This window comes from Dermacentor albipictus, unplaced genomic scaffold (genome assembly GCF_038994185.2).
Source record: "Dermacentor albipictus isolate Rhodes 1998 colony unplaced genomic scaffold, USDA_Dalb.pri_finalv2 scaffold_24, whole genome shotgun sequence".
Classification (NCBI taxonomy): domain Eukaryota; kingdom Metazoa; phylum Arthropoda; class Arachnida; order Ixodida; family Ixodidae; genus Dermacentor; species Dermacentor albipictus.
This window is the reverse complement of record NW_027225578.1, coordinates 5063112-5087777: the sequence shown is the minus strand read 5'-3', so window position 1 is coordinate 5087777 and position 24666 is coordinate 5063112. Positions and strand designations below refer to the sequence as shown.

The 24666-nt window shown below is 43.5% G+C and overlaps 1 protein-coding gene across 3 annotated transcripts in view; it reads left to right on the top strand.

The window, feature by feature from the left end:
- LOC135909089 (uncharacterized) overlaps positions 1–21584 on the top strand; it is a 98557-nt gene extending 76973 nt beyond the window's left edge. For 2 of the 3 annotated variants that reach the window (XM_065440924.1, XM_065440925.1), the window contains exons 5-6: positions 4659–4850; positions 19154–21584. In XM_065440924.1, the coding sequence (XP_065296996.1) occupies positions 4659–4850; positions 19154–19324 (363 nt within the window). In that variant the 3' untranslated portion in view covers positions 19325–21584. The remainder of the gene's footprint in view (positions 1–4658; positions 4851–19153) is intronic. The other variant, XR_010566567.1, reaches the window with a different exon arrangement.
- Positions 21585–24666: the final 3082 nt, after the last annotated feature.

Sequence of the window (24666 nt, the reverse complement as noted above, 5' to 3'; positions counted from 1 at the left end):
CTAATATACACATCTTTGCCGACAACTGCGTGATTTATCACACTGTTGCTCATACCGCTGACCAAGAAATGCTTCAGGATGACCTTAACAGCATTAAGAAATGGCGAGACGATTGGTTAATGGAACTTAATCCTGATACTAAATGTAAATGCCTGTCTTGCCACTGCCGCCATCATTCGCTTCATTTCCGATACGCAATAGCCAATATGCCTGTACAGTCTATCCTATCATATAGATACTTAGGTGTCACCCTGTCTAAGAATTTGTCCTGGGCCCTGCACATTACTAATGTAATTTTGTCTGCTAATAAAACGCTTGGATTCTTGCGTCATCTCTGCCATGCCCCTCAATACATGAAATTATTAGCATGCAGAACTCTTCTCGTATCAACATTACAATACGCATCACCCATTCGAAATCCACATCACGCTTACCTTATTAGTGCACTTGAATTGCTTCAAAACAGAGCAGCCCAATTTATTCACTCTTCATATTCATACGACATCAGTGTACCATCCTTGAAAGCGGAATTGGGTTTATTACAACTTTCACTCCGTCGCCATATTGTCAGTCTTTGCTTATTTTACAACTTTTTCCGCAATGCACTATGCTGCACACCCTACATTGTCCCGCCAGCTCGCATATCTTACCGCACGCGTCATTCATTTGAAGTTTCCCGGCCATGTGGCCGCACTGTCACTTTTGCCACCTCATTTTTTCCCGTGTTGCAGCAGACTGGAATGACCTATCCCAACGACAGTGCTGTCATTACGTCTTCATCCACTTTCGTGGGAATTATTACAAATCACTTTTCATTGTATCGAACACTGTAAGTCATCTGAATACTTGTTGCCACCCCTCATGTTACACCCTCCGTGAATATTTACAGTAATGAAATGAAATGTACTGCATAATAAATAATTGAGTACACATTATTAAAGTTATCCCATGGTAGGATTTGAACACAGAACCTTTAGCACAGAAGCTCGATATTGAAACCATCACCCTGCGGACGCATGCATGGATAAGCGGCATATAACGCTCTTATAAATTTTTCACAGGCAAGTCAGTGCCTTTAGATGCTTGGTGCGTTTCTATTTAGCCAGCTCGACAAGCTGAACTGTTGCAATTAGCAGCGATTATGCATGTTTGCAGCATCTTCTGCACTTTATAGATGGCTCTGAAATTTACAATGAAGGCATACAGAGCATAAATTAATCCACAAGGACGTCCGAATCCACAAGCACGAAGATCAGACAAATGTATGTACTTCCCATCATTCCCATGGTGGCTCAACAATTGCAGCGCCAGAGCTTCCGCTAGTATATTTTAGGGAACTCTATAGGTTGGCCAACATCTGGTGGAGCTGGTAACACGAAGAAGCAGATACTGAGCCACCAGGTTTGCCTATCTGAACGTTACATCCGCAAGGCTGCTGTGTGACGCAATCTTGGGCATTCTATTGTCATCATCATCAGCCTGGTTACGCCCACTGCTGGGCAAAGGCCTCTCCTATACTTCTCCAACTACCCTGGTCTTGTGCTAATTGTGGCCATGTTGTCCCTGCAAACTTCTTAATCTCATCCGCCCACCTAACTTTCTGCCGCCCCCTGCTACGCTTCCCTTGCCTTGGAATCCAGTCCGTAACCCTTAATAGCCATCGGTTATCTTCTCTCCTCATTACATGTCCGTCCTTTCCGTGCCCATTTCTTTTTCTTGATTTCAACTAAGATGTCATTAACTCTCGTTTGTTCACTCACCCAATCTGCTCTTTTCTTATCCTTTTACGTTACACCCGTCATTCTTCTTTCCATAGCTTGTTGCGTCGTCCCCAATTTAAGTAGAACCCTTTTCGTAAGCCTCCAGGTTTCTGCTCCGTACGTGAGTACTGGTAAGACACAGCTGTTATACACTTTTCTCTTAAGGGATAATGGCAACCTGCTGTTCATGATCTGAGAATGCTTTCCAAAAGCACTCCAGCCCATTCTTATTTGTCTGATTATTTCAGTCTCACGATCCAGATCTGCGGTCACTACCTCTCCTAAGTAGATGTATTCCCTTACCACTTCCAGTGCCTCGCTACCTATCGTAAACTGCTGTTCTCTTCCAAGATTGTTAAACATTACTTTGGCTTTCTGGAGATTAATTTTTAGACCCACCCTTCTGTTTGCCTCTCCAGGTCAGTGAGCATGCATTGCAATTGGTCCCCTGAGTTACTAAGCAAGGCAATATCATCAGCGAATCGCAAGTTACTAAGGTATTCTCCATTAACTTTTATCCCCAATTCTTCCCAATCCAGGTCTCTGAATATCTCCTGCAAACACGCTGTGAATAGCATTGGAGAGATCGTATCTCCCTGCCTGATGCCTTTCTTTATTGGGATTTTGTTGCTTTCTTTATGGAGGACTACGGCGGCTGTGGAGCCACTATAGATATCTTTCAGTACTTTTACATACGGCTCGTCTACACCCCGATTCCGTAATGCCTCCATGACTGCTGAGGTTTAGACTGAATCAAACTCTTTCTCATAATCAATGAAACCTATATATAAGGGTTGGTTATATTCCGCACATTCCTCTATCACCTGATTGATAAGTGTGAATATGGTCTATTGTTGAGTAGCCTTTACGAAATCCTGCCTGGTCCTTCGGTTGACAGAAGTCTAATGTCTTCCTGATTCTATTAGCGATTACCTTAGTAAATACATTGTAGGCAACGGACAGTAAGCTGATCGGTCTACACATTCTAGTCTAGTTCGTGCCAAATTCAGGTTCTCAAAATTACGTCATCTGTTGCAGCTTGTTTCTCCAATAACGTAACTAACCACATGTAATTGCTTGCTGAAAAAAAGTAAAAACTGTAATTTGTTGCATACACATCTACCTGCAGCGCATAATCAAGTGAACAAAAGCAAGAACAGATGACAAACCGTCGCAAAGCGAGCATGGACTTTGTTGTCTGACCTTGAAGTTTAGCAACTCGCTGATACTTTTTACATTTCATATAATTCTACATCCAAGCTCAAGTCTTCGTATTCATATAAAACGAGTTTTTGTGTAAGATTTAAGTTAAAACTGCCTTTTACTTGCTCTTTTAATAGAAAATGAGCCATTGTTACAGACAGAATGGTGCTAGTAAGGCACACCTTCAAGTTGTCCTGGCTCTCCAAGAACGATGCGGATTTGAAGCCACCACATCCAGCAGTTCCTATGCATACAACAGCATTACACTGCCACTTTTCCCTCTAGGCAATATTGTGAAAAACTATGGTTGCTGTTATAAACTTTTTAGCCATCAAGTAGCTACAAATGGCGCCAACACCACCGACAAGGTTAGCGATGGAGCGAGAAGTGCCAGACATTGACTGTGATCATTCAGATCTGCAATCATTCAGCTGTTGAAACACGGTCAACCTCTGTTGACCGGGGCTGGACATTTGGTTCATGTACCATAATTTCGTCTGTATGTAGTGGCAGCAAGGCAATGGTCAAAATACAGGTTGCATGCAGTGGATGTGCGTGCAACAATCTATGAATAAAAGTTTTTAGACACCTGCGAAATAAAGATGCCTATTTTGTAGCAAATCTGCGTATATGTGTCTTCTAGAAAGGTGGTTGGCAAGCTTTGTTTAGTCACTTGTGAACTTGCGGCACTTATTTTGTGGTGAATTCATTATTTTCATTACCTGATTATTTGGATCTTTACACAGTCTGCAGAGTCTGAATTATCGGTCAGCGACTCTTATTGTAGTGTGGTCGGTGAACACAATCACTCACGCAGCTGAGCACCATGGCTCACAGGGCTGCATAAAAGAAAGACGGAGGTGTTAAAGATTAACACAGTTCGCTCAGCATGCATTAAATTATTGACAGCACATGCCGTGACAGCACAGCACCAGCTGGGTAGTTTTAGAAAGATGGATGCAGCCTGAATACTTTGTACCTAGACATAAATAAAGCTCACGTGTGTGCTATTTTCAGTAACAGACCTGTTTTTAGGGATGTGTAAATACTGAATAGTAGATTTCAAATGAAGTTGAATATTGAATCAAATGAAGAAAAAAGAAGCTGCATATTGAATTTAAATTGGAAAATTTTAGCATGAAGTTTGGTGCTTGCTAATTTTGTACAAGAACGAAACAAACTGTTGTGCATGCTTGGGAGTCTGCCCTCGTAGCGTAACAAGAATCTTGCTAGCTATCTGTAACATTGGTACTGTAGTCGACACATACATCAAATTAGTATGCCAGCACCAATTACAGCTCAGTTCTTATGTGAAGGCCTGGAAAAGTTTTTACCCTGAGAACGTCTTTTGAATAAAATCAAATACTTTTTGCCCTCTGAAACTGAAGAAATTCAAGTTATGTTGTCTTGAAGACCAATGAGTGTCTCAGTTTAATAATGGACCACACTGTACTTCGTTGCAATCCTGTATTGCTTGGAAAGTTTTGATTCTCAGTTTTTCTCCAGGAAATGAATAACTTTTTGCATTTTTACAGCAGTTATGTAGGTTATCCTCAGCTCATAAGGGGCCTCTGATCAGGTTTGAGCATTGCAAAGCAATAAGCGAGGCATGTCGATAATGCAATTACGGTCATGTCTGTAAAGTATCAAATCACTGCATGGCATGGAAACAGCTACCACTGCTGCTTTGTACAGGGCAAGTCCATGTCGTGGCTCCTGGACACTTGCAAGAAATCCCGCCAGTACATAATGAACCTGGTGATGAAGAAAAAACGCTTGGACAGTGACTCGCGTGACCTTGAAGGATTTGTGGTGACTGTCAAGCGCCTTGTTGACCAGATTGCTGCTGACCTCTCTGCAACCATCCCACGAACTGGCCTGGAAAAGGTAACCGACTTGAAAGAGAGCAATTTGTCCTATTATTTTGTAGAGAGTGCCAGGCTGACATGATAGCTGGAGAAATCTGTCATTCCACTAGTAACACGTAAGCTTTTGCCAATTCGCAAGTTTGAGCAGAGGCAGGAGAGATTTTGCTTATTAGAAGTAAAGAAACCTGTGGATGTCCTCTCTGTTAGTACTTGGGTTTGGTTGCTCACGTACCAGGGAGTAATCTTCTTGACGTGCCCCATTGCCATGATCTTCTTTGTCTTGCTAGCTTGCAGCACATTAAACACACACCTGTTGCGAGTGGAAATGATAGAAACAGCTCTGTAATGCTACGTGCACACAGACAAAGCAATTATATTAAAAATAAATTAAATAAGTTTCATTTTTATCCTAAATGCCTTATTAATGCACATTACGCCAGCTCCAATATATTTATTTTGTTAAAATTCAGAATAAATATGGGGTATATATGTACATTGGACATTGCGCAAAAGGTGCTTGTTTCTGTGATAAATAAGCTATTTGACTACACCAAGACCTACGCCAAAAGGACACTACAGATAACACATCAGTGCATTTTGCTTCAGAGTTAGAAAAAAAATGAAATTCCGTGGTTTTAGTGCCAAAACTGTGATCTGATTATGAGGCACCACCTTATTGATTTTGGCCATCTGGGTTATTTGATGCACGACGCACAAGTGTTTTTGCATTTGACTCCCGTTGGAATGCCGCTGTTGTGGCCATGATCGAACCTGCAGCTTCAAGCTCAGTAGCGCAATGCCATAGCTATTAAGCTACTGCAGTGGATATTGCTTGAGAGCTGCTTGCTTATGCTTGGCAATAGCATTTGAACATGCAGCAAATGCACGCAGAAAATAGTGAAACCTTGCTTAGCAGGCAAAACCCTCCCCAAATATTAGTTGCTAATTATTATTTCGCTTGTTATGAAGGCATTAGTGTGTGTGTGTGTAATGTGCAAGGACTTGGAAACTAGCTTCGCAGATTCAAAAACTTAGTCAAGCTAATACAAGGCATTTTGTCTGTAATAGATTTGTGCAGCTACTTGTACTTAAAGTATCGTATCTACTCGATTCTAATGTGCTCTCAATTGTAATGCACTCCATCCCAGTTTTCATAATCCATGAAATGCAAAACGCAACACTTTTCACTTCTTCACCAGATTTTTGTGGTAAGAGAGAGAAATAGTGATTTGTTCTCACCTAGAAAACAAATCTTAAAATTAAATACAGTAAAACCTCATTCATAAGTTTCGGAAAAAGCCGCGCGAAAAAAGACATACTAACCGGGAAAACATACGATCCGAAGTAACTGAAAAAATTTGACAGACTCAACTCTTGTTGACATCTATGTAGTGCAAACCGTCGCGCGGATCTTTGCGGCACGAGACGCCGACGCATGTCGAGCTGGTGGTGCTCCAACGGCATGAGACTCGTTTTGTTGTTTTCCCTATTGCATAGTGTTTTAAGAAGGCGACGCGAAACCGAAATGAAATCGAGCTGCTGCACGACGCTGGATGCCGCCATAGCGAAACGTGGTGCCGACACTGCGCCACTTCCAGCAGGGAACGGCGGTGCGTTTGGATTATCACCTACTTAAAGCATGCAGTACACTGCCAATGGCACTATGCACCACGCGCTGTAAAACAGATAGGTGAAGATGCTTATCGCAATAGGTTTGGCGGTGATAGCTGTGAATGTGGTGTGCGACAACCCAGTCAGAGATTTGCTGGCACCGGAATAAGAATCTGTGCGTGCCGTCTCATGTGAGACAGCTGACCATATGCTGTTCTCTATCGTGTGTGCCTCACACCTTTTCTTGTTCACATGAGCTCTAGCCGTCGGAAAACGTATACGATCGCAGTCTGCGGCAGGGAACAGTGGCGGATTTCGTTTGCCACCTATTAAATGTGCACGCTATGCTTCCGACGGTACCACGTGCTGTGAAACAGATGGGCGAAGGTGCTTATTGCAATAGGATTGGTAGTGGTAGCTGTGAATGCCACATGCGACAATGCCAAAGCAGATTTGCTGGTACCGAAATGAGAAACTGTGTGAGTGCACACCGGCGTATTCACGTGAGATGAGCAGGCGAGTATTGTGAAGCTTCTGCGGGGGCCAGCTATATACTGTTCTCGATCGCATGCACTTCACACATTTTCTTGTTTACATGGGATCTTCTAGCGGCTGGAAAGTGTATCACATGATCGCAGTTTGGCGACGTACTTGAACATTGGTGCTGAAAAATCATGTTTTCCGGGAACGTATGAAGCTGTAAAAATGAGTGTAACTCTATTGGGTCATTTTTTATGTTCTCGATTGCGAATGTTGGCACCCGGAAAATGTACGTAACGGGAACGTATCAACGAGGTTCTACTGTATAAATTGTGTGGTTTAGTGTTCCAAAACTGCTCAACGGGTTATGAGGAATGCTGTAGGGGACGGCTCTCTATGAATATTGACTACCTGGGGTTAATTTACGGACACCCACAGTACAGCACACATGTTTTTGCATGCTACCTCCATTGGAATGCAGTCATCATGGATAGGAATAGAAAAATTTGGCTTCATGCTCAGTAACGCAATGCCGTAGCGACTGAACGCAAGTAGGAGAAAGTTTATTGCATTTCATTTCATTTTATTACCTTAAAGACTCCATTCAAGATATTACATAAGGGGTGGTTAACATGTATACACAAAAAGGCAGGTGTCACGATAGAATACAAGTTTGAACAGTTTCTGTAAATTCTGAATAACATGTGATGTCAGCGTCTGAAGGGAAGGTGGAGAGGGCTTCAGAGTGGAGAACGCTTCACTTGTTGTTGCTCTTTGAGGTTTCCAAGGTTGAACTTGACATTGATGAAGGGGGAGGGCTTGGATGTCACCTATTGTAGTTTTGGTTTTGTACTCTTTTCTAATGTGCATGGTCATATTTTAGTGAATTTTTCCAGTAAAGAGAAAGTGGACGTTAGAACTGAGTAAGTACAGCAAATGGTGGTGTTTTTTCCTTCGGTACTAATAGAACAAACTGCTCTCAGTACCTTTTAGACCCCTGTGTTTGTCTGCATGTACAACTAGCCTGCATGTACAAAAGCAGGCCACCCGCTGTTCCTTCTGCTGAAATCATATACGGGGTTTAGTGGTGTGCTGCCTAAGAGCTTTATTTTACTGACACAGGAAGAGAAAGGTAAGTGCAACAAATTATTTAATGCTGTTCCAAGGGCATATCAATTGGTCTTGAAATGGTACACTTTCTGCTCTTAACATTGCTACAAATCGTTAGGATGTCTTAGGCTCTGGCTCTAGAGTAATTTACTCTGTGTTGTAGGTCACTTTAGTTAGCTCTATGTAGCAATCCTCGTCTTTGTTGTGCCACTGCATGGGTCTAGAATGTCTAGCTTAAGCACAACAAGGAAAGCAAATGTTTAAATGAACAGGGCAAAGTGCAGTGCATGACCTTTCCAATTCATTGTAATTTGTCCTGTGCTGTGCATTGTCTTGACTAGACCAAGAGTTTCCGAACTTGTTTGACCTATGGTCGAGTAAGAAGCACAGATGCACAGCCCTTAATGAACACCCACACATGCAGTGGTTGCTCAGTGGCTATAGTGTTGGGCTGCTAAGCACGAGGTCGCGGGATCGAATTCCACAGTGGCCACATTTCGATGGAAGCGAAATGTGAAAACACCTGCGTACTTAGATTTAGGTGCACGTTAAAGAACTCCAGGTGGTCCAAATTATTCCGGAGTCCCCCACTACAGCGTGCCTCATAATCAGATTGTGGTTTTGGCAACTAAAACACCATAATGAATTACTTAGTTAATTAATGCCCGCATTCTTTCATTGAGATCGTTTGGTGGTGTTTTTTCCACAGGAGTAAGGACTAAAATGGCAAAGATATGGAAAAGAGTGTGTCAAGTTTCTTTTAAGCAGGTATAGCTAATGACACTTTGGGCTGGTGGACAATTTAGCTGTCACTCTCTTTCTGTAGGAAATGAGCTGAACTCCTCAGAGAAGCTTCGACTGTTGATACAGCCCTGAAGGTTGTCTGTTGCTCTACATATCTCTACAGCAGCACCACATGTCATGAGGATTATGCTGAAAGGAAATTTATTGAAAGGTGGTGTTTCGTTTACTGGTAACAGTAAGTCGTACGGAGGGTGGTCTGAGTGCACACATACTAGCTACAGTCACACAGCATTGACCTTGAAATGGCCTCAGCAAAGGGCTACCACAGTTGCACATTTCCACGGTAGTCGCTTGCGTAGTAGAACACGGCTGTGGAAGCATGGAGAGTGAGTGGTAGCATTCACTGATCTTGCTGCATTTGAAGCTAGTATGGAAGCTTTGTGATTCTGGTGATGCCATGCGATGGCGAGAAAATTAAATTGACAACGTTTGTGAGGGTAAGTCCATTTGATGTTAAAGGGGGCACCTGCTGTGGTGTTTTAGTGGCTATGGTGTTGCACTGCTTAGTACGAGGCTGTGGTATCAAATCCTGGAAGCAGTGGCCGCATTTTAGTGGGGGCGTGTAACGTATGGTAGTTCGAGTATTGAGACTGATTACGGCCGATTCTGTTGGGAACACACACACATTTATTTCAACGGAACTGCAGCCATCTTGGGAAGCTCCCTTGAACCCCAAGGTTGCCTTCCTTCATTCCAAAGGGTGCCATACATGGACACTACATCATCCCCTCAGGGAAGGAAAAATCAGTTTTGCTTAAACACGAAGTCTTTCAGGTGCCTAGGTCGTTGCCTGGATCGTTGGGGGTATCGCTGTGAGACGGTCTTGGGAGCTGCTGATATGGCTTGGCTAGGAGTAGCTATGCTGGGGGTTGGAAGGTCACTGTTACACGGCACAGCTTCATCATCCAGATATGGCATTGTCGGTCGGGTCCTGATGTCATTCCACTTGAACTGTGCTTGCATCTTTGAAGAAACTTGAGTTGCGACAAATCGACACTCCATCTGTGGATGCTGTGATTCTGGAGCCATTGACTTTGGTGATTGTGTATTGGTGTGGGTCATGGCAAGGCGAAAACTTGTTTTACCTGTCCTGTTTACAGAGGACTTGTTGTCCCACACACAGCTGGTTGTTGCTCGTATGCCTCCGAGTGTCGACGTACCACTTGTTGTATGCTTTTCTTTTAGTGTCATTCTGTCTGGCCTCATGCTGAGCCGAGTTGTGAGTACCAGCGACAAGTGTCGGTAGAAGATTCTTCATGGGTCTCCCAAACAGAAGTTCAAACGGAGATTTTCCTGTGGAACTATGGAGTCTGGACCTATAAGCCAGGAGGAACGACTGAAGCTCATTAGTCCAATCCAAGTGGCTGACACGACTTGCGAGTATAGACTTCTTGAGGGTGCGCATGAATCTTTCTGCTTCCCCATTAGCCTCTGGCGACCGTGGAGTGATGCGGTGATGCTTGAACCCGAGCTCACTGGCGAATTCTGCAAAACTCTCACTCTGAAATGGTGAGCCATTGTCTGACTTTACAACTTCTGGACAGCCGAACTGAGCGAAAACAGTGCGCAGTTGCTTGATGACTGTAGGTACTGCAAGAGTGTGTAGGATGCTAACAACTGGGTACTTGGAGAAATCATCCACCACTGCCATGGCATACTTGCCATCAGGGAAAGGGCCAGCAAAATCTAACGACAGTTCAGTCCACGGGCCTCGAGGCAGCTCCTGGATTGGCAAGGGATCTCGATGGTGTACTGGCGTGTTTGCTTGGCATGCCAGGCAACTCTTAACTGTCTGGTCCACCAAAGAGTCTATCCCTGGAAACCACACTTTCTCACGCAACAGCTGTTTTGTCTTGACAATGCCTTGGTGTCCTCGATGTGCAAGATGCACTGCCTTAGTGTGAAGTTGTGCTGGCAGTACTATCCGCGTGCCTCTTAACACAAGGCCTTCTTTGGAAACTGACAGTTCTGTTGCAACGCGAGAGAAGGGCATCAGAGTTGTGGTCTTCCAATCTTTGCCTTGCTGGGGTTGCTTTAGGGCTTTCTTGAGCGAGTTCATCACCGGGTCAGCGAGCGTTGCTTCGGTTACCTCCTCTCTGGTCATGGCACGAGGCAGGCTATGAGACACAATGAAGTTCACATACTGTTCGGCGACAGACTCCATGCACCGATATGGTGATGTGGAGTTTACTGGGTGTCGGGACAAGTAGTCAGATGGGTTACTTGGACCACTAGTGTGTTGCACTTCATAGGTGTATTGTTGAATTCGAAGTGCTAAACGCTCCAGCCGTGCTGAAGGCAGGGAGCGAGGGTTGCTGAGAATGCTGACCAATGGCTTGTGGTCTGTCAGTAGGCAGAATGCTGTCCCATACAAGTAGATGTGAAAATGCTCGATTCCCCACACCACGGCCAGCATTTCCCGTTCAATTCGAGAGTAGTGTGCCTCCACAGGAGAAAGAGCACGACTCCCATATGCTACCACTCTGGTTTCACTTCCGGGTGTCTGCGTGAGAATGGCACCAAGGCCATGAGGAGCAGCATCTACAATGAGTGTGATGTTCTTTCCTGGATCGAAGTAGGCGAGAGTTGTGGCCTCAGAAAGCTTTCTCTTCAGTTCATCCAGGGCGTCTTGCTGTATGTCTGTCCAACACCAGTCCTCTCCTTTGGCCGTGAGTTTCCTGAGTGGTTGGGTGAGGTGGGCCAAGTTGGGTATGAACCGACCACAGTAGTTAACGAGCCCGAGGAGACTCTTCACTTCAGTGGCGCTGGAAGGTGGTGATGCACCCAAGATCGCAGACACCTTAGTGGGGTCCGGTTGCACACCATTGCTGGAGAACACATGCCCGAAAAATGTAAGTTCTCGTTGGTAGAACTTGCATTTCTTGACGTTCAGTGTGAGACCACTTGCAAGTAGGCATTCCAATGTGGCCTTCAAAGCCTTATCATGTTCTTTCTCAGTCTTTCCATACACCAATATGTCATCGCTTACGTTGAGCACGTTGGGGATGTTAGTTAGAACCTGACGGATGGTGTCCTGAAACACTTTGGCTGCCGAGTTGATTCTGAAGTTGAGTCTCTTTTATCGGAAGAGCCCAGCATGTGTGGAGAAAGTGGTGATCACACAGGATGATGCGTCAAGTTCGAGTTGGTGGTACCCATCTTTCAGATCGAGTTTAGAGAATAAGATGGAGCCGTTCAAAGCAACAAAGATGTCGTCCACTGTGGGTGTGACGTGTCTCTCACGCTGGATAGCTTGGTTGGCACAGCGCATGTCAACACACATTCGAATGTGCTCGGGGTCATGTGGCTTCGGTACTGCGACAATTGGTGATACCCAGGGGGTTGTTCCTTCAGTCTTTTCGATTATGCCAAGGGACTGTAGCCTTTCGAGTTCTTTTTCCAGTGGCTTTCGCATAGAGAAGGGAATGCGTCTGTGAGGTTCGGCTACTGGTTGAACACTGGGGTCAACATGGAGGTGCACCTGGAAGTCCTTTAGACAGCCCATTCCCTTGAAGAGGTCTGGGTAGGCCATCCTCGGATCCAGTCTGTTGGTAACCTGTCCCACACTATACGTGATCTGGACTAGTCCTAGACGGGAAGCTGCAGAGAAACTGAGCAGTGGTGCACAGTCTCCAGACACAACGTAGAGAGTTTCATGGCTGCTGCTCTCCTTGTAGGTCATGACAACATCAAGCTTTCCAAGTAGCGGTAAAGGAGAACTTGCCCCATAAGCAAATACTTTCTTAGATGTCTTGAACAGCGTTTCCTTGCTTAGACGATTTTTTAAGTTGTTCGAACCGACGACAGACACGGTAGCGCCAGTATCAATTGTAAAACGGACGTCCTCGCCATCAAGTTTGATGTCCACCTGTGGAGATCCCGTGACTGCGTGACAGTGAGAGGAGGTCATGAAAACGTGTTCATCACTGTCAGGGCTGCTGTCGCGCACGACTGCGTGTATGGCTTTGTGTGCTGAACGACACACACTAGCAAAGTGCCCAGTTTTGTGACACGCAGTACACCGTTTGCCGAGAGCGGGGCAACTAGAGCGTCCCTTACTGTGAGGCCATGGTTTTCCGCAGTTGTAGCATGTCGCGTTTGCCCGTTGATGGGCGGAGGCTCACGAGTCCGTGACGGCTCTTTCCCATGGTGCTTCGGCTGATGAGGTCGCGAAGTGCGCTCGGAGTTTACTGCAAGTGTAGACGCTGACGCCGAGTTTTCCTTACACTGCCGGCTTTCTTGCTCGATCACAGAGATGTCGTGCTCGACCTCTTCAAATAACCTGCCTTGTTTGAGAATTCCTTGCAAGTCGAGGTCATGCTTCATGGCATACCGGCGTAGACGTGTCAACGTTGTAGACAGCAATATTTTATTCTTGATTTTGGTGTCGTCATGGGCGAAAGCACAGTGCCTAACAAGCTCTCGTAGCCTGGCATAAAATGCGTCGAGCAACTCGTTTTCCATTTGCTTGGCTTGACGGAAGCGGTAAACCTCGAAGGTAGTGTTTACTCGAGGTGCGAAATAGTCATCGAGCTTCCTACGTGCTGCGGTGTAGAGAGGGGTTGCGTTACTGGAGCCACCGGTGCTTGAAATGGTAGACGCAGCTGCGGCTGCGGGAGGATCGGGTAGTGCACAGTATATGTCATACACTTCTTCCCCCACGTAGTGTAGTAGTATGGCCGTCTTCCGGGCATCGGCTGTGATACCGCAGGCTACGATGAAGTTTTCGAAGCGTTTCACCCACTTCAACCACTCGGTGCCGACGTTGTTGGCGTCAGTGGCACGCGCGTTGAAGAAAGGGAACGATGGAAACATGTTGTGCGCCATACCGCAAAGTAGAAGCTTCGACAATGTGTGTTAGTATCTTCGTTCTGCTTAAAATCGTTGCTTGGCAGCCTTCACGAAGTTCAGACGCATCTTGGTCGCCATTGAAACGTATGGTAGCTCGAGTATTGAGACTGATTACGACCGATTCTGTTGGGAACACACACACATTTATTTCAACGGAACTGCAGCCATCTTGGAAGCTCCCTTGAACCCCAGGGTTGCCTTCCTTCATTCCAAAGAGTGCCATACATGGACACTACAGGGCGAAATGGCAAAGCGCTCATGCTCTATGCATTGGGGCACGTTATAAAAATCCACTGGTCGTCAAAATTAATCTGGATTCCCCCACTACAGCGTGCCTCATAATCAAATTGTGGTTTTGGCATGTAAAACCCCAGAATTCATGTTAAAGGGGATCTGAAAAACTTTTTGAACATAGTAAAGAAACGTTGCCAATCTATCGTAGAGGCTCCTGTGAACATGGTGGTAGAATAGGAGAGGTGGCCAAACGGCACCGCTTCACCGATGTGCCGCGCAATACGTGACGGCTCTCAGTTGCGGCCGCTTTGTGCAAGGTGGCAGCAGGGTAGTCTGGGCCCATTTCTCCGCTGCACCATACTTGAAAGTACGTACGCGGCGGGCGTTCGCAAGCATTCAAACTGTATTTTTACATCTCTGACGTTTGAGAAAGAGCTCCGCAATGTAGTGCCGTACACCAGACAGATCTTCAATCACACTGAATAGTTACCGTCGCCTAAAACGGACTTTTCTCGCGGATTTACGCATGACTTCACACACGTCGTTTATTCCTTGTTTATTTAATTGTTTATTTCTTTAGTTTGCTGGATACAGATTGGTTCTGAGAACTATGTGGTGACTAATGCATCATTGTCAAATGAATCATGTTTGACACGATTATATTTTTGATATGTTCACGATCAATAAGTACATCTGTTTCTTCTTTCGTTTTACAATATTAATGAAAAATTATTAGCATGTACGTGTCTATACAGAAAGAGTATTTACTGTCTTCCCAGAAGTACTGTTGTCGTGTTAATCAAAATACAGATACATATATATACGTAATCAATACATTTGCATTTGCATGCTGTGATCACAAGGAAGTGATTGTGGTTCATTTGCTGCACTACTACGTATCAGTGAGAATGCGCCAGTATGCAAAAGAAAAATATCGAAAAGCGGAGGACAAGACAAAAAACTAAGGAAGCTATCAAAACTGGTTTGAACTAGTGCTTTGCAACAAAAGGCGTAGGAGATTTCGTGTTCATATACTTTCCTGCGTGCACTCAATTGTGCCTTCGTGGTGCATTTTATTTAATTGTACACTGCAACCTTGAAAAGTATTCAGTTTCTAGCATAGCGTAATTGTATTCACAAGTTAACTGCCAATAAAATATTTTGTTACTTTTATTTTGCATACTTTCTTTCTGTTCTATATGGAGCTGAACAATAATTAAACAATTGGTGAGTGCACAGTGAAATATTGTTTGAGCCAGGCAATCGTAAATCGACTACGTCCATAAGCCCAATGCTACTCACAATGACATGAAAACCAAATGTTTAACTTTTTTTTTACACTCTACATGCGCTGGTAAGAAATTTTATGCTTACAGAAAAATTTATGCACATCCCTTGTGATTGCCGCTCTGATTCAGTCTTGTCGAGATTACCCGCACCAATTAGAAACTTTCAAATACTATAGAGCTTGACATACTTATTTTTGTGGGCAAGGCCAATAGCCAGCCTCTACAAACTAGTAAAATTATAAACAGCATTTTAAAGCCAGAAAAATTGCGATAATAACCAACCTTTTACAGCACAACGAAAGCTTGCGATGTGTGTCTTTGAGCCGATAAACCTCTTTGGCCACCTGGCATTGGCTGTAGAAACTTGAGAGGTACGGCAACGCGCTTGTGGCGCTCGTTTGGCCACCTCTCTTATTCTACCGTGCCATGTGAACATGTGAGCCAAATATTATTGAACTGCTTGCAGCAGGGAATTTACAGTCATGTCCAAAGCAGTGAACGGCCACTTGCTCTCGAATCCGCAGTGCCATCATCGAAAGCACTTAGTCCACCAACACTATTGGCTTATTTCGTGATCGCAAAAACATTCTCAGTAACACATAATTGATAATTTTGCATTAAATAAAAGAAAAATATATCTCTGCGATCTCAAAAAGACACAAAAATAATTTCATCTTGGTACGCGTAGCTGGGTCTGCTGCACATGACCTCCGAGATGGCAGCGGCGTGCTGCATAGCATAGTCTACCGCGGCCATCACGAGGTGCTGTAGCGAAATCTTTCGCTTCTGCGGCACTCAACTTTTGACCAGGGTTTTGCCGTCTTGACTCCTCTGCTGTGTAGCTTCCAGCGCAACTGTAGCGGAGGCGAAAAGAGAGAAAGCCAGGTATTGGTGCGATAACTCCACTTGTAGTTGGATTTAACAAATATTGTGGCACGAGATTTGTAGGTCGACATATTTTAAAAACGAGGTTATTCTGTGATTGACATAATAGTTCTGCGGAAACCCGCAAGGTGGAGAGAAGCAGTTAAGGGAAAATTAGTCCCAGACCAGGCCAAATTTTTCTTCAACTGCGAGGCTTTTCTTTCTAGGAACCGGTATGAGTTTCCTTTGTAGCAATTGCTACGACTGGGTGGATGTCTCATTTTCCCTTAAGTAATTCATTCTATGATTAGTTAGAAAAGTGTTTCAGGGCCTCTTTAAAGTGCATTTCTTCACGAGTGTTTTAATATAAAAAGATTTTGGATGCATCTTGCATGAGTGGAGTTGTGGTCAATGAAGTGCTGCCCCTGCCTTACCCTCATGGCCTTTTCATTGGTCCTCTCACACTCTAGTATGTCACACTTAGTGATGCCACGCTCTGTCTATCATAGCGCTGAGCTCTCACCTGGTATGGTCGCTCAGGTTGGCCGGTAGCACATTGGCCAAGCGGCATAGTTCTCTGCTGCTGGATGGGATGCCACTGCCTCGTCAGTAACAATTCTGTTTTTCTGTTTTCTGTTTTCTGCATCTACTGGAAACATTCCTTAATCATGACAACTAAAGAAATCCTACCAATGACTGTTGTGTTTTTTAGGAATTCGTATGCATGAAAAGTGGCAGGGATTCCAAGAAATTCATACTACAGGCAGTCTCTTGAACAAAATTATAGGCTCCTTACTCCATCCACAGATAGTATAATAATTCGCTCAAATGTTTATGGCAGCATTGCCTAGCAACTAAGCATGTTTTCTCTTTACAAGTGGTATTACAGGATGCTTTTAATCTTCAATTTTGCTAAGGTTCTAAGGTACTTGTAGTGTATACTTAATGGCATGCATACATTGTGGCAAGAGGAAGAAACTCATTTACTGCTCCATTTTCGCCCCTTTGTTTTCTCCTAGATTCCATAAAGGTTACTCACACAACTTGTCTGTTCCATGGAAGACCAATTATCAAGCTGTATATAGTCCATGAATGATGACACACTGACTCACTAGTTCGATTTTTTCATGCAGGATTCAGTGTCTTGACTTACTTTTTTGTACTAGTTTGGTTCAGAGAGGCACTTTGTAGTTTGTTGATGGCTTTTTCACATGTAAGGTTTTTAAATTTGTTTAGTGTCATTACCATGACTTTTACAAGCTTTCCGGTCATACTCTATCTGTAGTCATGTTATGACATTCGTTTCGCTTGTTGTTATTCAGTTAAACAGCTAAATTTTTTACCACTACACTGGCAGTGTTGATCATGAGATGCATCCAATCGTCATCATCGTACAAGCAGTGCGCTAGTATGCCCAAAAAGGTGGGCCGAAACATCATGCAAACAGTAGTTATCTTGTTAGAGAAAGGAGTTTGCTTCATTGTGTTATTTATAGCAGAATAAGTGCAAAACAAACTTGGATATTGACAATAACTCTCATAGCCTTGACCATACATTTTGCAAAGTGTTTATTGCGAATAAAAAAAATCAATCAGTCATTCCAGAAGCATTTAAGTATGCCATCATTTTAATTATGGTCACCATTTCAAGGGACACTAAAGACACACTAATTCCTTCAGGCTGATAAAGAATTATTTCAAAAGTATTTTTTAATTTCATGCTAATAAACAGATCTTTTTTTTTCCTGCGTATAATACTCTGGTCACACTGGCACAGAAAATGACATTAACTTGCTAATGCCTTAAATTTTACTGCAGTTTGCGTGATGCCACACGGTCAAGCTTTATTTCATTTCCCTTAGTGTCATTCGTTACCAAATGCATTCGGTAGAACTGAGGAATGCGTAATTTCATCGCGATAGCTCGCACACTGCTGCAAAGTTGAAGTACTACTTGAAACAGTCTCTATCATGTAAAAAAATTTTTTTATACATAATTTTCAACTACATTGCTTTTGCCAGGAGTTTTATTTGGTGAACTTCCTCAGGTTGGTGTTGCAACAGCTTCGAAGCGGCAGGTGCCATTTTTATTTTAGATTTTGGATTTGACATGCAATGGCCGAAGTTGCTATGGTCAATTTCAACGTTGTAAAAGACAGCAACAAACTCAAGCTAATGGCACCATCGTGCAGCTATTTTTATATTTCACTATTAAACTTGTAAGTGCATAGTTAATTCTTAATTACTTCTCTAAAAGTTCTCACTTCAAAGGATGCTATCATCATGTCGTGTCATTAAATTTGTACGTGTGGCAGCTGCGGTAAAAAAAAAGAAAGATGCCTTTAGGCAACAGCATTAGCAAATGAATGTAATTTTCTGCACCCGTGTGGCATGGGTATAATTTTGCCCTGAAGCCCCAACACTACCATTTCAGTGTGACATCAGGGATTCCAAGGTATTTCACATATTTGGGTCATTGTGACTTGGTAAAAGTTCCTGAAACTTGCCAAGTTCATGCTTTGGCTCTCTTAAAATACAGTGTAATCCCCCCCCCCCTTTTTTTTTGCCAGTAACAAATTAACTAGTCTTGAGTTGTCATCAAAATGCATGATGTCACATCGAGCTAATATGAAAACTTCAAGGTGCAATCACTACTCGTGTCATTTGTTTTCGCGTCTCCTCTGGCTTATCAAGCATCCTGTCATGGTAAGGGTGGCCTTTTGATATATTGTAGATGGTTAACTTACTAATACAGTTCGACCTATATTCCTCATTAGTGTCTCTGTAATTTTCACGTTGAGAAAGAAAAAATTATATTTTTGTTTCTTCCTCGTCAGTTTATGCCTTTTGCATGTTATATAAACCTGTGCTCCATCCATGTGACAACATTTAAAAATTCCTCAGCACAATTTCTTGCACAGTTCTTTTCTCTGTAAGGTGCAATGATACAGGCCACCACAGGTGAAAGCTAAATTTAGAATATTAATCTGACATACTTTCTTTGGTGTTCTTGCATTTCAACCATAAATGGTGAGTGCGGCTTTTAACTACAACTGTTGACCTTCGGCCTTTTCCGTGCAGATTCTTGCGGGAGAGAAGCTTCAGCTCGACCTGGACACCGAGCAGATAATTCAGACAGTGATCAACAAGAACCAGCCAATCATGGAGAAGCATCTGCTTCATCTGCTTGAGCTTCAGGAGTCGGTGGAGCACCCTGTCGAGCTGAAATCCATTGCAGCTGACGACCTCTGAGGCACTCCTCGAGCGGACAGGGCTATTGGCGTATCGATGTGAGGAAATCTGTGTGAATTTGAGGAAGTAGGTGCGAAGGCCAGTTCATAGTTATGACCTGCCATGTGGGTTTTCCTCTGGTGTAGAATTGTTACGACTGGAGGTTCACCTCGAAACCCCCCCCTGTCAGATGTGCTTTTGTGCCACGGAGGACGGAACATTTGAGGAGAGGTATCTCACCAGGTGGTGTACCATTAGGTGCACTAGGTGTACCACTAGGTACTAGGTGTACCTAGTGGTACACCTAGTGGTATCTCACCACTAGCGGGCACGGGCCGCCCAGTCATGATGCATCTGGTGAAGGGAAAATGTAGGGTTTCTGTACAAAAGTGCACTAAATATTAGGCATGCTAAGCATGTGTTACCTGACCAGGTGCCTGTGCTTTCCGAAATCTTTGGTGGTACCTTCAGACCTCAAAGCTGAACGCAATATATCTGCTATAATACAGCTTCAGTATATCTGCTGAACGTATAAAGGAAGATGAAGTTGAATTAAGAAGTATAACTTAATGCACCAAATGAGCATTCTTTATCACTTGTGCAGCAAAACCTATCTTTTGAACTATTAATATGACTTCTTCCTTTTTCTTGTTAGTTGCTGTGTAGCCAATGTGTTCATTTCACATAAGGTGGAAAGCAGTGTCAGAGAAATAGCCAGGTATTGGGAGTTCTGTCCACATGTTTCTTTTCCTTATTCTTTCTTTTCCACTGTTTTCTCTCTACGTGAAGTTGGACTACCGCAACCCTGCATTATATTCAATGGGTTCTTCTGAAAAGTGTCAAGCCTGCTTTGCAGCTGGCACATTGTTGTTCTCAGCATTAACAATACACAAGCTCTAATACACCAGTTTCGAACCCCACGCAGTAGACAACACCTCATCACCAGGCAAAACTCTTGACTTTACAACGATGCAACAGAAAGAGAAGTTTTGCCTTCTAGAAAATTCTTGTTTCATGTTTAGCACTACTTCTTTCTCATCGCACAGCTTTTGTCATTTTTCCTTCTGTACATTTACCATTATTATATAGCCCTGAGCTGGATCGCTGCTTCATACAGTTTTGTTTGCCAGCAAACACATTTAAGTGGGAAAAGGTACAGGTATGTTTCCTGGGCTCTATGTTGAAGTGCAGTCATTTTAATGTGTCCAGAACTCCAACCTTTGAACTCATTTAGTTTCTTTTAAGCTTTTCTCGCTCTGAAACTGCTTTTAAAGATTATAAGTGACTGCTTTGAGAATGTTAAGCTATGTGAATTGAAAGTGGAGAATTGGTAATGCAAATTTAATCAAGTGGCACGAAAGCAAGGAATCTAGAGTATAAACATGTTTTTCATGCACATATGGAGCTAGTGGTATTCCATAGAACATGTGAAAAATTAATATTGGCTGGTAGAGTGGTGTAGTGTTTTCTGCTCTTCTAGAGCTCTTGTTGCATCTAGGATGCCCAAAAAGACCGTGCAAATCTGATTTGTGCGACATTTATGGATGTTATCATTTTGCTGTACATATTGCCAGAATGGATACCATATGGCCAGACTATTATATAACTGGTGTCAGTAGACCTAACCACATCTCACCGATAACAACGGTCTTCCATGTGGGACATGCTCAGAACATCCTTTTATGTGTGTGTTGTTGGGAGCCATATTTCACTTTCACTTTGTAGTTAACAGCTTTTGCATTGTCGAGTGGACATATCGTTTAAACTTATTTGTTCTGAGGCAGTAGCCTTTTTATGCTCTTTTATAGCTACTGGGAATCATCTGAGTGTTCTATATGAAACCTTTGGCCACATAAGGGTGGGTCAAGGTCTTGCAGGTAGTTAAGCAAGACACCTGCACTTGTGTTTTAGCTGTTTTTGGTGGAATTTCTCATATAGATCTTAACAAGTTGCCCATTGCATTGTATATGGCAAAACAATGTCTACAGGGAGCATCATATTTGTACAGTTATAAACCTGCCAGTTGATCTCAATTAAGTATTCCCAAAGACTTGTGGCCTCATGTTTTCGCCTTTTCTTTCGATTCATATGTGTAGACAGTGTGTATTATTATGACAATAGAAATTCTGCTGTTTGGTTTGTGCAACATTGAAAGTATAGAACTGACTGTAGAACCTCTTGCCAAACTCATTGTGTGCCTGACATCAACACCATGCAAATTTGTTCATCCAGGCTGCTGTGCTCAAATTGAGACTATACTCTGTTTCAGTAGTTCTTCACAGCAGAGCCAAGGCTGTGAGACCTGCAAGCACAGATTCTTGCGTAGCAAGAGGCAGTGCCATAGTTTAGAACCCGTTGCTTGACTAAATGGCCTTGACAAGTGATCTTGTCCGCAGTTGTTTACTTGGAAGCTTCTCTGCAGGCCACAGCTGCGGTTTATTGTTTGACTTCATTTTTTATTAATATGTTTATTACGGCTCTAGTATATTGAAAATAGAATTCTCCACTTGTTTAAATAAAAACATGCAAACAAAAGTATTGAAGAAGTCCTGAACCACCCCGCGAGCTTGGCGAAAAAACATACTCCTCAAATAGCATACGCTGCTGTGAGCATCTCAGCCAAGTTTTGCAGTCGTGCTTGGCACGTGAAGCGCGGAAACACATTTCTAAGATGTGTTTGCCCTCTTGATTGGTCGAAGAAGCCTGTAGCTTCCACAGTGCTGCATGGCACTGCTGAAACAGAGTATAGTTAAATTAAGCATTGGTTGTTTAGCCAAGTGTGTGAATGCACAATGGCTTAGATTTCTTTTGCCTCAAGCCAAATGGGTTAGCAAAGTCCAAGAAGGGCTGTTTTAACGAAAAAGGAGAGCTCACCAGTAACATGGAAAAATGGTGCAAGAACCTATGTCCCTTGTAAGAACTTCATTCTGCATACGAACTGTCAGCAGAATACGTTTGCTATAGCTGAGTGTTTGTAACAAGTGGACATGCAGCAATAAGCCAACGAAATAGCAAGAACATCTAATGTTTTCCAGCATAATCTGTAAGCTTGCGTTGCTTCTTCAATGCCGATCCAATGATTGTGGTTTCCAGATTGTTCAAAGCAGGCAAGGGCTCATGTTCGTTTTAGCTGACACGCGTGCTGCCATAGACTGCATGAAAATTATAGCTGTCATGCTATCTTCATTCAAAATAACCGAGCGTTTGTTATACAAGTGTGCTTGGACTGTAAGCACTTGGCCTTGTTGAAACAGCCCAGAATTGTCGCTTTTCTTACAAACTACATTCCAATGTAAGAATGTTGAAACAAAGGGGAGTACCAGAAATTTACTTCGGTGTAGGAGGGTTTGTAATCACCCATCACAACCCCCCCCCCCCCCCCCCCCCACCGGCACCACTACCACTACAATCACCATTCCTCTTTTGCTCATCTCTATCTCTCTCCCCATGTACCGTATACAGGGTGTCCCAGCTAACTTGGACCAAGGTTTTGAAAAATCCTATGCGTTCTTCAGAACAGAAATTGCATGGATGTTGTTAGCGTTTATCTAAGCTTACAGTACCATTTTTTTACTCGTCTTCTTTTTAGTATTTAGTCGAGATAAGTTAACTTTTTAAATATAGCTTTAAACATTTAGGCGTTAATAGGAAAGTTGTGGAGCTTCACAAATATTGCCCAACCCAGGTACTTCCAACGAGATAGACTTAGCGTGGCCGTTTTTATTCTAGAAAAATGAAAGCCTGTGGAGTTTAAAAAATACTATGTGACAGAGCGCTCTGTGCACCCGAATGCACCACGATTACAGTGCCCTCATGAGTGATTCGTAAAAACATCGCCAGCGCCACGCCTTCCCTTCACTTACGAGAAAGGGCTTCAACCTTTGCTCAGCTCTGGCATTACCGGCAGCGGCTGGCAATGGCGCTCCGAAAAAGCGCTTCGTCAGCAGCAGTTTATTCCGATACGACGAGAAGAGCAAATTTTTTTTTTTTTTCCAGCGTTCAAGTCGATGCGGAATTTAAAAAATACACATAAAAAATGCATCATACATCTGGAACCTGTGCCAGAGAGAGCATCATTCGTTGCAACACCGCTTTTCTTCCAAGCTGTGCCAGCAGCTAGATGCATGTGAGCTCAACTGTCTATTACTGTTGTGCTGCGCAACCGTTTCGAAGAATTTGTTTGCAGTGCCTAAAGCATGCTGTACTCAAGCAAGCAGAAGGTGAACATGGTCTTAGCCTTGCGAGCGGCATGGGGCGACAAGAGGACAGCTGCCAAAATATACCGAAATTGGTGATGTGGGGGAAGACCTAGCGTGAACACAATTATGAGGAGTTACTTGACGCTGAAAAAAAAAACGAGTAGCTTCAAGAAGACGCGGCACAGAAAGGAGATCATCAGTGAAAAGGCTGAAGGAGACATTTTGGCTTTCGTGACTGCAAACCCTCATTCCAGCGTGTGTGATGCGAGCGGTGAGGTCGGCATTTCAAAGTTTTCAGTGTAGAGAATTCTTAGGAAGGCTGAAATGCATCCATATCACTTCCAACTGCATTAAAAGCTGCAAGAAAGAGACTTGCAGTGGCGGCTTGATTTCTCAAATTGGATCCTTGTGAACAGTGACGAAATACCGGATTTTGTTGACAAAGTGCTCTGGACAGATGAGACAACCTTCTCCAGAAATTCTCAAGTCAACATCCACAATGTGCATTACTGGAGCGATACGAACCCGCATTGGATGGCGCAGGCCAGACACCGGTACCAATGGTCATTCAGTGTGTAGTGTGGTATCTTTGATGGAAGAATAATTAGCCCCATATTTTTTTACCATATGCTCACTGCTCAGCGGTACGTGAATGACATCTTGGAAGCCCAGTCGAAGATTTTCGCTGTGATCTTCCTCTTGCGTTCTTAAAGCGAACTTGGTATCAGCACGACAGTGCAACAGCTCACAGCAGCAGCCTTGCCCGAGCCTGGCTTGACGAAGCCTTCAAACGCCAGTGTGTCGGGCGGCATGGACCAGTGGCACTGCAATGTCACCGAACTTGACACCTCTTGACTTCTCCTTGTGGGGACATGTGAAAGACCGAGTGTACCGCAAAGCTACAACTACACCAGAAACGCTAAACGTCTTGCATCATCAAAAAAGCTACATCGGACGTGATGAAAAGGTGCCAATACTGCATTATGGCAGGTGGCGACTTGTTCGAACATATTCTTTAGACAGACATCACAGCGAATAAATCTCTGCAACCGTTATCCATGAAAAGAGCCATCTGTAGGAAACTTTTGTACCACGTGGAAAAGGCACGTAAGTAATTTGAAATTACAAATTCTCTGCTGACAAGGAATGGGCAGGAAGCTAAAA